Genomic DNA, 12,982 nt, shown 5'->3' on the forward strand with positions numbered 1-12,982 from the left:
CACTTTGGTGTTTGTATTGAGTCCCATGTAGGCTAAAACAGGCCTAGGCTTATAAAAGGGTGTGAATAGGCTGGGACTCCACTTCGGCCATTTGTGAGCCTTGAGAAGTGGGGTGGGACCACAGGCTCCTCTCATGCCTTATCAGCCACCCAGTTCTGAGCCCGGCCTCTCCAAGTTTTGTGACCCATGAAAAGGCCACCCTCCAGCTCCTCTCCCATCTGTAGAACAGGGTGGGTGTGCCGAAGTCCGTGTTCACAAATGTGCTATGTGACCACGAGGCATTAGATGTTGGTAAGTCACTTTTATTAAAGCCTCCAGTGTCGACAACAGGGAGGGCATTTAAAACACTTTTCCCAGACAGGTGGTGGTGTCACACGCCTTTAATCCCAGCATTCGGGAGCATTCGGGAGGCAGAAGCAGGCAGATCCCTGTGAGTTCGAGGCCAGCCTGGTCTACAGAGTGAATTCCAGGATAGCCAAGAGAAACCCTGACTTGAAAAACCAAAAAACAAACCAAAACAACCCCTCCTAAAAAAAAAACCAACCCACTTTTCCCACACCAAAGTAATTTCCACATCCTCTGATCACTGGGATGGGCTGCGGCAGATCTGCAGAGCTGTGCCCCAAGGGAGCTCTGCCCCTCCCGTTGGGCTCACTCAGCTGGGAGAGCCCCACCTTCCGCAGCTCTTCCACCCAGGCTGCTCTGAGCTCTGCTCCTGGCCCCATTGCTCCTGGCCCCACCTCTCTTCCGGCGACCTTAGAATGCTCTCCAGTATTCCAGGCTTGCTGATCTAGCTCATTAAAGCCCCAGATGCTGCTAATTCTAGAACCACTTGCCAGCCCAGATCACTCTGGCCTGGAGGGGCAGGAGCGCAGAGGTGGCACATGCTCCCCGGGTCAGCCTTGGTCTCCTCCAAAGTCAGCAGCAGCAGGGCAGAACCCTGTTTGCTTCCCGCTCGTCTTGCTTCCCCTAGGAAAGGCAGTAACCGTGCTGAGGTAAAACGAAGGCAGTCTGGGGGACCCTCACAAGTACATCTTCATGGCTTCGTGTGTTGTGGGGCAGTAGCGGGCATGGAGCTGGGCCAGCAGAGCCCTGGACGTGGCCTCGAGGTGTGTACCCTGACTTTTCTTGTTCCACACGTGAACAGCATAGGTGGCATTGAGCAGCCGGGCCAGCTCCTCAGGGCTGATGTCTTCAAAGTATTTCTTCCAGTTCTGCCAGGGGATGGGGTAGAAGGCCTCAGCGGGCAGGGCAGTGACTCCTCGGCAAGCGTGGCTTTCCTTCAGGCTGCGGATGGAGCACCATTTCTTGAAGACTCGGGTGAGCAGTTGGGGGCCCTGGTGACCCCAAATCCAACCATTGTAGTGGTCCACAAAGTCACGTATGCACAGTGCCAAGAAGTCATGGTGGCGCTCAAAGGCTAGGAAGGCTCCGTTGAGGACGTATTGGGATTGGAAGCCCAGCGTGTTGGTCAGGTTCCTCAAGTTCTTGAGGACGATGAAATCTGTGTCCAGGTAGATGCCACCGAACTTCCAGAGGAGCGCAATCCTAGAGGCGTCAGACAGTACCGGCAGCAGGTAGGGCTCCCAGCTGTTCTGCGCCTCCAAGTACCAGGCTGCCAATGGTGTGCCCTGAAACAGCTCCTTCAGGTCCAGAGGTTGTATCTGGACATTGCGGAAGCACCTCAGGAGAGAGATGCCAAGGTTCCGAGGCAGGCCTGACTCGTACCCATGCAGCCCTTTCATAAGCACCACTATCTGGGACTCTGGGTGTGCCCTGGCGGCCGACTCCACAGAACACATAAACAGAAAGCTAGGTTTGGTCCTGTCCGAGGTCTCTAGGAAGAAGATGTTGCCTGGGGCAAGGATGCCACGAAAGGCCAGCTGGGGGCAGGGGAAGTCCACTGGCAGGCTATTTTGTCGTCCTTGGTCCTTGGGTGCACCCACAGTGTGCCAGTAGATCATGACGGAGACGAGGAATGTGAACTTGAAGCTGATAAGGAAGAGAGTGAAGACCCGTTGTCTGGGGGTGCCCCGGAGCATCCGCAGCAGGCAGTCGGGAGGCTTGAACATGGTCTCCCCAGATCACAGCGGGAGATGCCCACAAGGAGTGATGGTCTGTAAGAAACGAACACCAGCATTCAGGCCTGCTGACTGCAGGGTTCCCTGACCCTCAAAAAACACGGATACTGCCAGCTTTTAAGGCTTGGGGTCTCTGGGACCCAAGAGGCACGAGCTGTACCCTGGCCAGCTGGCTGCTCCCCTGTAAAAGAAGACTGGACCAAAACCTGGACAAGGTCCTTTTTCCCTTGTGTAGTAAACTTGTGACTGGCTGGAGACCAGAACCAGTGTTTCTCACAGTGAGCAGCCAGAGTCTAGCAGATACAAGGACAGCCAGAAGGAAAAACTTTGCCTCACAGAACCCTAACCCTGACAAAATCTGTCTCTGTTGGTCTACTGGGGTGGTAGCCTGTCCTCTGACCCCCCTCAGCTCCATGAACATGCTTTGGCTCACTCAAAGAAAGGCTGCTCAAGGGGCTGGAGAGATAGCTCAGAGGTCAAGAGCACTGCCTGTTCGTCCAAAGGTCCTGAGTTCAATTTCCAGCGACCACATGGTGGCTCACAACCATCTGTAATGGGGTCTGATGCCCTCTTCTGGCCTGCAGGCGTATACACAGACAGAATATTTTATACATAATAAATAAATAAATATTTTTTTAAAAAGACAGGCTGCTCAATGTCTCAAACACATTTGGCATGAAGACATGGGCTGAGGACTGCAGAAATATCTCAGTGGGCAAAATGCACAAGCAAGCACGAGAACCTGAGTTTGGATCCTGGGAACCCACAGAAGACAGAACAGCAGTGCATGTGTGTAGCCCCAAGGCCGGGGAGGTAGAGACAGAGTGACACTTGGGGCAAGCGGTCTTTGATCTAAGAATTTATTTATTGTGTATTATTTATTTCATGTGCATGGGTGTTCTTCCTGTGCATGTGTCTGTGTATCGCACGCACAAAGTGCCCTCAGATACCAGAAGAGAGCACTGGATCCCCTGGGACTGGAAACAGGAGGTTGTAACCTGGTTTCATGTGGGTGCTGGGCAGGCATCAACCTTGGGTCTTCTGAGAGAGCCCGGTGCTCCTAACCACTGAGCCAGCTCTCTAGCCTCAAGTTATTTCATTTTTAATTTCTGTGTGTGGGGGGCACATTGTATACAAGTGCAGATGTCTGCGGAGAGCAAAAGAGGGTGTGGGGTCACCTGGAGTTAGAGTTACGGGCAGCTGTGAGCCATTCAACATGGGTCTTAGAGACCAAACTCAAGTCTTCTATAAGGGCAGCAAGAGCTCTTAACTGCTGAGCCATCTTTCTGTGCCCCTCAGACCTTTTTAAGGGGAACGGCTTGAGAGAGGGTTTCTTTGTATATTGCTGGCTGTCCTGGAACCTGTCCTATACTTTTACCACATTACCTCATCCTGGGGAGTCAGCTGGTCTGGGAAAGGAGTGGCCGAAAGGGTGCCTGGTTCACTGGAGGAACTCAGTCCTATACTCAGAAGATTAACAGCAGCCCTGGCCCTGGGTCACACCATAGTTGTATCTTCCAGGTTGTGTTCACACCCCCTCAGACTCTTGGCCACTCCAGGGGACAGTTCCATCATTCTGACATTAGGAACCAGGACACTTGAGTGGACACAGTCAGGCAGGAATTACGGGAACCTGAGAGTTGAGTCCCTTCCAGGACTCTTGGAATGGTCATCCCACAGGGAAGAGCTGGGGTCTGAGCCACCCGAATGGACTCTTTCCAGGGTAAAGGGCTACTGACCAGCCTGGGCAGTCCATGACGAGGAGGTGGAGTCCTAGCCGCCTGCAGGCATCCTGGGTACGTGCACTGGGTTAGGAGCCCATCTTCTATGCCAACAGGAACATGGTCTGTCCTCTGATGTGCAGGCCTGCCAGCCCACCTGCAAAAGACGGAAGGCAGAAAGCGTGAGCAGGCTGTAGGCCACCAGCAGCTCATCACGCTGGCTTTTAGAGTGCAGTCCTGTGCTAAACTGAGTACATTAGCCTGTGTTCAGCCCTGTGGAAGCACCATCTGGAGACAGAGGGACAATACAATCGACTAGAACTGCCTGGGTGGAGTTGCACTTGGCCTGGGCACCACAGAAAGGAAGGAAGGGTCAGTTAAATGGAGGAGGTGTTGGCCCGTGAGAAGTCTGCATCTCATCAGCACTACAGGCTCTAAGGGACTGTGGAAAGCAAGAAGGAAACCGGCCAGCTCCTTCTCAGCAAGTGACAGTCAAAGGCTGACCTCCAGCACTGGAGAGGCAGAGGCCGGAGAGTCACAAGTTCCAGGCCAGCTTGGGCTACATAGTGAGACCTTGTCTCAAAAGCCAAGAGCAATAACAAGATAAAATAAAGTCATAGCTGGATACGGTGACTGGGTTGCAGAACTGGGGGGCCCTTGAGTTCATTCACTAGGTTAGGACCAGATTAGGCAACACAGTCAGATGCTATTTAAATACAAACAGTCAGGTGGCAGTGATGGCGTATATCTTTAACCCCAGCACTCACGAGGCAGAGGCAGGCCCATCTCTGAGTTCGAGGCCAACCTGGTCTACACAGTGATGAGTTCCAGGACAGCCATGGTTACACAGAGAAACTCTGTCTCGAAAAACCAAACCAAATCGAACAAAACAAAAACAAATAAACAAACAAAAAACCGTTTCATCACCAGGGAGATGAGACAAGAGGCTCAAGGGTATCCTTGGCTATATAGTGAGTTCAAAGCCATCTTGAGCTACATGAGATTCTATCCATAACAGCAGCAATAGGAGCAAAGACCCAAGCCACATCACATCAGAGGCTTGCACAGACCCTAAGTAATATGAGAGACTCAGGTCTCTAAGGCCTTGTCTATGCCTTACACCCCTGATTTGACACCACTTCCTCCGGTTCCTAGTCTAAACCACATCTGCCGCTGCTGCCTCTCAGAACTCAAGATGTTGCCTCAGGACCGGGACACCTGCCACGGTCTCTGCTCTCTGTGTGGGATGGCTCTTTCTCCACTCATAACTCAAACCCCGAAGACTCCAGCGTTCCCTGCCTTCTGTTCCCCTTTACCCTGCCTAGCTCTTATTGTAACACACTGTGCTCATTTGTTTAGATAACTTATTTGTAAATAGCCAAACAAAGACAGATATCGTGTTTTACTGAGTGACTCCCGTAGAACAGGCTAGCCTCCAACTTATGAGATAGCCCAAAGATGACCCTGAACTTTGGGTCCTCCTGCCTTCTTCCTCACGCGGCTGGGATTATAGGTGAGCACCAGACAAGGTTTATGCCTTGCTGGGGATGGAGGCCAGGCCTTTATGCAAGCAAAGCAAACACTACCAACTGAGTTACAGCATAGCCTTATGTTTTTGTTTCTGAGCCAGGGTCTTAAGCAGCTCAGGCTAGCCTTGAGCTCATGATCCTGCTCCCAACCTCCACCTCCTCTCCTCCTACTGTGATTAGAAGCATGTGATACAACATTCAAGGAAAAGTACACACACACACACACACACACACACACACACACACACACACACACACACACACTTGTTTTTTGGAGACAGGGTTTCTCTGTATAGCCCCAATTGTCCTGGAACTCACTACTCTGTAGACCAGGCTGACCTCAAACTCAGAGAGCCACCTGCTTCTGCCTCCAGAGCGCAGGGAATAAAAGCATGTGCCACCAACCGCCCAGCTGGAAAAGTATACTTTGAGTTTGTATTTGTTCAGCATCTGGAACCCTGTCCAGCTCTTGATAGGTGCAGTCAACAAATGAGCAGGGGAGGGAATCAGTGAGCCGACAGATGAACAATTGATCAGAGGAGCAGCTGCTGGATACCCAAGGGCACCAGTGAGTGAGCCTAGCTGGAGCCGAGACCAGTGAGTGGCTTGGGACCCCAGCCAGGGTCATGCTTATGAGGGAGTTGCTACAGACCCCAGAATAGCAGCAGCTTTGTCCTCCTTTGGCAAGTGAGGCTGTTTTGGTTATAAGTACTTTTTTTTAAAATTTTTTTCCAGACAGGGTTTCTCTGTGCAGCTCTGGCTGTCCTGAAACTTGCTCTGTAGACCAGACTGGCCTTGAACTAAGAGATCAGCCTGTCTCTGCCTCCCGAGTGCCCAGATTAAAAGTGTGCGCCACCGCCCCCTTTGGCATAAGCATTTTTAGCTCAGTGGGAGACAGACAGAATTCAGCTGAATGTGGATCAGCAGGCATCAGCAGAGTGCACCTCTGAGTATTTGGGACCCCAAGTCCTAGGAGGCCCTAACTGTGCCATGATATAGGGTAGAGCCCAGGCTTGAGGTGGGGGAAGAGTGTGCTTGACCACAACTGGAGGTGCTAGACACAGGCCATACCATATTTGGTGTCTGAGCTGAAGACCCAGGAATAGAAGTTATATCCCGGGCCAAGTTGGCCACAGCTCAATACCCACGTGACCTCAGACTCAGCACGCTCCCAGCCCCCCTAAGTGGGACTTGTGGCTGCACCCCAAGCCCTGGCCCTTGTCAGAGGAGCCTGGCATGTCTCCGTTACCTCCCCCATCCCCAGGCTTCCTTCCCTAGGGCAGGAAGCTATTTCCAGGTAGTGTGTTAACTGGTCACGCTGCTGCTCCAAGCCCTTCCATGGCTCCCTATTATCAGGACCTTCCACGATTCACTGCAGCCAATGAGACTGAGCAGAAATACAGACTGGCAGAAGCAGAGCCTGGCACCAGTTCCATGCACTATTTTCCAACCTGAGTGGTGCACCCTTAATGGCTGTACCTCTCCATCTGTCTCCCTGGCTGACCATGAGCCAGGACAGTGTCATGGGGACAATCAGAAGCAGCCCACACTGAACTCCACAGATCCTACCTCTGGGAAGATTGCCAATAGAAAGGTTCACAGAAAACCAGGGCTGAGCCAATGGAGGGTCAGGCGTTCTGATGGTGACTCAGGCAAGGTCCCCACCCAGGCTTGCTATATGAGGTACCAGCTCCCCTCCCCGGGCCTCTGCAGATAGAACTCACACCCTATCTTGGGGTCCTCATAAGATTCAAGGAAACACAAGAGACTCCGTTCAACAACCAAGTAGGGTCTCTTGGTGACACACTTAGAAGAATGAGGGCATGGAGCCTGAGGAGCCAAGCTGGGACTGTGTAGTAGGAGTCCCAGGAGGTCGCTGCAAGGTGGGATGGGGGAGGGGCAAAGGGATGGCCCTATCAGTGTCTATGGATAAGTCTACTGGGGTTTCCAGGTCACCAGACGAGTCAGGCTGGGATGGGGAGAACCCCTGACCTATGGCATGTGGCCCTGGAATGGCAAGATCCCAGGTTAGCTGGAGACTCAGCCTTGCTGAGCCTTCATTTCATGCTTTTTGTTTTGTTTTGTTTTGTTTTAAAAGACAGGGTCTCTCTGTGGAGCTTTGCTGTCCTAACTTTGAACTTGCTCTGTAGATCAAACTTAAAATAAAACCCATTTGGCCTTAGAGAGCACAGTGTGCGTCTAGGGTCCTGCCTGAGTGACAGGTGTTTTTTTTTTTTGTCAGGTATCTGTGAAGGGCCTGGGAAAGAAGGGACATTGGTGGTAGGTCCCTAAGTCTGAGGTATCTATTTAGCATTATCAAAGTGGACCTGGCTGCCAGGTTCTCCCAGCATCCCTCAGTTTCTACCTGGCTGGCATACCCCCTCCCACCCTAAACTTCCCCAGCCCAGGGGTTAGGCTGCCCCATATAATCCAGCCATTTTGGTTATCTGCCCTTTTGATCTATTCTTTTCTCTCTTGACTAGTTTCTTAGCCCAGGCTGCCCCTATTGGTCAGCGGTTCCTCTCCCCTTCCAGCTCTCTCCTCACATGGCCCAGCTCAGTCTAACCATGTCCACTCTAGACTATGCTATGCTCTCCCTTGTATCTACAGTAAACCTCCTCCACCATACCTAGGAGCAGGCTTGTCTGCCCTTCTTTATTCCTTCTTTTCATCCAAGTGGGATAATCTCTAAGGGCATGGAGGACACAGCGGCCCTTTGGCTCTCATCTCCAAGTGCAGCAGTACCGCTGTGCATGGGCAGGAAGCAGCCTTTGGCCAGGACTGGCCTTCTTTTTTATTACTGTCACCCAGCTATCAAGAGCAAACAGTCAGAGCACACAATCCCCATCCTATGATCACACTTGCTTCTGGTGAAGTGAAGCCAGCTTCCCTTCCTACTCTAGTGTCTGTCTACAGGGACTAAAGTGTTGCAGAGTTCCCAGTCCACTCCAGCGTCCCTTCCCAGCAGGACTATGTATAGGACACGTGCCACAGGACAAGTCATCTCCCTGAGCCTTGGGTCCCTTGCAGCACCCAGGTTCCCTGTAACAGTAGGAGGCCTAGGGCAGGGGGCTCACCCAAGGCAAGGGAAAGAAGGATCCTATTCCATTATGCTTCCTGGGCTACCAGGGACACTACAGCCGGTGTTCTGTGGCTGGAGAGGCAGTAAGAAGTCCCACACAGGGGACTGGGCTGGAGAAGTTCAGCTGGCAGAGTGTTGGCTTAGCAATCGTGAAATTCAGAATTTCATCCCAAGAATCACACAAACCAGGCATGGTGGCACATGCCTGTAATTCTAGCACTTGGGAGTTAGAGGCAGGAAGATGAGAAATTCAGTGTCCTCTTTGACTGACCTGGGATATGAGACTCTGTCTAAAAATAAATAAACAAACAAACAAACAAATAAATAAATAAAAATTAAAAAAGGAAGGCAGGCAGGCAGGCAATGGATTCATTCTGGATTAAGAAAAATAAGGTTTAATCAAGGAAGGACTCCTGAAAAAAATCTCTGATAGAAGTGGATGATCCAGATGATTCAATGTTTTAGAGCACCTCTCTTGCAGTATCCTCTGAGTTCTATATCCAGAACAGCTTCAAGACTGCTGACTGAGATGGTCCAGCCTCACAGAGTACTCCCATTAGGATTTGACCATAATCCTAAATTTTCTTTAGGTCCCCATTAATTATCAGTGTCCCCAATCAGCAGGAAGTAGCCTAGAAAACTCTGGCCACATTCCCAAAAAATGGATTACGGATGTTTGTCTTTGTTTAGAGTGTTGGTTACAAGGTGTTATGGATAATAGGAAAAAAGCTAAATGAGTGTGATTAGATTCAGGTTTCTTGTTTTGAAAAAAGGGGATATAGCGATGATAAGATAAAGGGTAGATTATTGATGGCGCATGCCTTTAATCCCAGTACTCGGGAGGCAGAGGCAGGTGGATCTCTGAGAGTTTGAGGCCAGCATGGTCTATAAGAGCTAGTTTCCAGGACAGGCTCCAAGCTACAGAGAAATCCTGACTTGAAAAACAGAAAAAGGGTAGATTATTGAATCTACTCTGAAAAGAAAAAAGGGAGGATACAGATATGATAAGATAAAAAGATAGATTATTGAATCTACTTTTAAAAAGCAACTACTAGTTATAAATGTTTTATATTGGATTGAACTTTTATATATTATACAAATTTTGTATACTGATACAAATTTGAGATAAGTTTTATTAGAACATATTGTACTTACATTTCTCCTCTTGAAGGAAGGAATGTGTCAGAACCAAACAATACCCCATTTCCTCCCAAAAGGGCATGCCCATTGTTATTGACTTGGTCCAAAATTGAGTCTGGGCTTAGCTCAAGCTGGACTATAGACAGCGGCTCTCAACCTGTGGGTGGCGACCCCTTTGGAGGTTGAATGACCCTTCCACAGGGTTGCCTAAGATCATCCATCACATCAGATATTTACATTACAATTCATAATGGTAGCAAAAGTACAGCTATAAAATAACAACGAGGGGCTAGAAAGATGGCTCAGAGGTTAAGAGCATTGCCTGCTCTTCCAAAGGTCCTGAGTTCAATTCCCAGCAACCACATGGTGGCTCACAACCATCTATAATGAGGTCTGGTGCCCTCTTCTGGCCTGCAGGCATATACACAGACAGAATGTTGTATACATAATAAATAAATAAATATTTAAAAAAATAAAATAAAATAACAACGAAAATAATCTTATGGCTGGGGTTTATTTTTTTTTATTTTTTTATTTTTTATTTTTTTTATGGCTGGGGTTTATTACAACACGAGGAACTGTACTAAAGGATCATAGTCTTAGTTAGCAAGGTTGAGAACGCAGCTCCAGAAGGGCTTCTGGCAGTTAGAAGAGCCAGCATTCTTCAGGACCTTGACCACCAAAAGGCATCATTTCCCTTGCTTCTATTGACACCTAAGGCACTAATCAGATTATCAAAGCCCATGCTGGCCTCCAGGAGCTTCCAGCCCTGTTTATGTGTACTTGTTAAACACCCCAAAGCGTGTTAGCATCCTGGCTCTTTCGTTCCTTCCTTCCTTCCTTTCTTCGATAGGGTTTCTCTGTGTAACATCTCTGGCTATCCTGAAACTTGCTTTGTAAACCAGGCTGGCTTTGAACTCACAGAGATCCACCTGCTTCTGCCTCCTGAGTGCTGGGATTAAAGGCATATGCCACCACTGCCATTGGTGGTTTTTTAAAATTTTTTTTATTATGTATGCAGTGTTCTGCCTGCATGTATTACTGCCGGCCAGCAGAGGGTGCCATATCTCATTACAGCCGGTTGTGAGCCACCATGTGGTTGCTGGGAATTGAACTCAGGACCTCTGGAAGAGCTGCCAATGACAATGCTAGTGCCCACTGGTGGTTTCTTTACTGTGCCCTCACTTACAGCAAAGCAGTGGAGAGGAGAGAAGGCCCAATGGGAGTAAAAGGACAGCTTGGTTCTGATCCTTCTTCTATGGAATCAAACGTGGCACAGAAAAATAAACAAGTTACATCTTTAGAGAATCTGGAGTACAGAGAAAACACAAACTTTATACCCACATGTAAGTGTGGTCCAAAGAACCTTCGACTGACACACAGAGCAGTGAACGGAATGGAGATGCACAGGGACCCAGAAACAAGGACCTCAGAAAACTCCAGTGATTGTGTTGGTCCCAGGCTTCACTTCTAAGTGGGAGATGGGAGGAAGCAGAAGCTGTGACCTACACAGCTCAGAGGGGTTTATAAGCTAATGACATGGCTGCTCCATGATTTGGTTAAGGGGAAGGTTTGGATTGTTTATTGCTTTGTTTGGCTTTTTATTTTGTTTGGAGGCAGCCCTTTTTCTGTATGTGTAGCCCTGGCTGTCCTGGAACTCACACTGTAGACCTGGCTGGCCTCAAACTCATAGAGATCCTCTGTCTCTGCCTCCTGCGTGCTGGAATTAAAGGTGTGTGCCACCACCACCAGGCTGGGGAAGGTTTTTATTGTAGCTCTGAGGGAGAGAACAGATCTGAAAGAGTCCAGAGCAGAAAGTAGTAAACTGAACATGGTCAGCAGGCTGGACCTGGCCAGGCAAGAAGCAGGAGCAGAGTCAGGGGAAGGGGGAGAGTGAGAAATGAAGAGAGAGAAACAGAGTATGGGAAAGAAAGAGGGCAAGAGAGAGCGCGTAGCCGAAATAGCAGGGTTGTAAGGAGAATGAGGGGCGGTGAGAGGGAGGCTGGAGAGGCTTAGGGAAGAGTAGGAGAGAAAAGCTGAGAAGTGCCAAGAGTCATCAGGGACTTTGAAACTGAGGAAGCCCAGAGAGGCCAGCATGGGCTTTGGTAATGTTAGCAGACACCACAGGTAGCCACAACTTCCTTCTGCCAGCCATAAGGGAAATGGCTCCCTTCTGTAGAGAGGAACTGGCCTCTCAAGTTCTAGGAAATGCTTTTGTCTAACTGCCAGAATTTGGGGAAATGGAGTTTCCTTCGATTTTGAGAGAGGGCTTCCACCTATAAACAGCTTGGTAGAGGCTGACTCCCCCACTTCTGCTTTCAGTACTGACTTAATATGGGCTACACAAATTACTTCATCTGCTAAAAAATAACAGAGCCTCCATTCCTCCTATTCTTCAGCTCCCAGACACGTTCCCAGAATCCTGATGTTTGCACCTGGTTTTCTTAGGCGAGACAAGATTCATGCTCCTATTGTGTAGACTGTTTCTCAAACCAACAGACCACAAAGACCTTCTGAAAACCCAGGTCGACTTGACTTGAAAAACGAGGCTTTCTGAAACTGGCCAATCACAATGATGTCAAAAACAATGCGTCAAATGCTAGCAGCAAAAAACTTCGACTTTTGTTGAAGCTTTGTTTGCTTACAACAGTCATAAGGACCTATAAAGATCCCTCCTGCTGCTGAAGATCGCTTACATTCCCCTACTCCTGAGGGGAACTGTAAATTTGGCCTGGCTGTGAAGATAGTTTTCCTTGCAATATCTCAGTGTCGGCTCCTCTTGGACACCATGACACAGCTGACCCCCTCAAACCAGGGTACCCTCTGAGAGGATGAAGAGCCATCAACCACAGGGCAGGTAAATGACAGCAGAGGAGGAGAAAACCCTTCAATAGAGACCTAGAGCCCAGGCCTCTAACCCAATGTCAGTGTGGGTGCGGTGGTGCATACCTTTAATTTGGGAGCAGACACAGCAGATCTCTGAGTTCAAAACCAGCCTTGTCTTCACAGCAAGTTCCAGTCTGGTCAAGGTTACATAGCAAGACCCTTTCTAAAACAAACAAACCTGTTAACTGCTGACCCGGGAAATTTTTACTAAATTGAATATGGGGGTAAGGGCAAGCACCATTGCTTTGGTAGATACAAAGGAAATTCCAGGCAGTCTTATACCAGCCGAGGAGTCTTGAGGTTTGGCTGGGTTCATCTGCTTTTCTGTGTCTTCACTCGGAACAACAGAGCTATTTCTTTTTCCCTCAGGTGCTGGCCAGAAGCTAAGTATGTTCTTTCTGGTATTCTGGGCAGTGGCTAAGATCTACCCTCACCTATCCTGGGGTGTTTCTCTGGGCAGTGGCTAAAAATCTACCCATGCCTATCCTGGGGTTGTTTTTCTTCTAAACTCTAATGAAATTGTCCCCTCAAAAAACTGAAAGG

At 49.3% G+C, this 12,982-nt stretch overlaps 1 protein-coding gene across 4 annotated transcripts in view; it reads right to left on the minus strand.

The window, feature by feature from the left end:
* Window positions 1-281: 281 nt before the first annotated feature.
* Window positions 282-12,982, minus strand: part of A4galt (alpha 1,4-galactosyltransferase (P1PK blood group)) — a 36,954-nt gene continuing 24,253 nt past the window's right edge. For 2 of the 4 annotated variants that reach the window (XM_085678497.2, XM_085678498.2), the window contains exons 2-4: window positions 12,503-12,602; window positions 3,821-3,959; window positions 282-2,117 (exon numbers count right to left, since the gene is read on the minus strand). In XM_085678497.2, coding sequence (XP_085534623.1) covers window positions 1,023-2,072 — 1,050 coding nt within the window. In that variant the 5' untranslated portion in view covers window positions 2,073-2,117; window positions 3,821-3,959; window positions 12,503-12,602 and the 3' untranslated portion in view covers window positions 282-1,022. The remainder of the gene's footprint in view (window positions 2,118-3,820; window positions 3,960-12,502; window positions 12,603-12,982) is intronic. The other 2 variants (XM_048445004.3, XM_085678499.2) reach the window with 1 other exon arrangement.

This window comes from Myodes glareolus, chromosome 19 (genome assembly GCF_982192425.1).
Source record: "Myodes glareolus chromosome 19, mMyoGla1.1, whole genome shotgun sequence".
Taxonomy (NCBI): Eukaryota; Metazoa; Chordata; class Mammalia; order Rodentia; family Cricetidae; genus Myodes; species Myodes glareolus.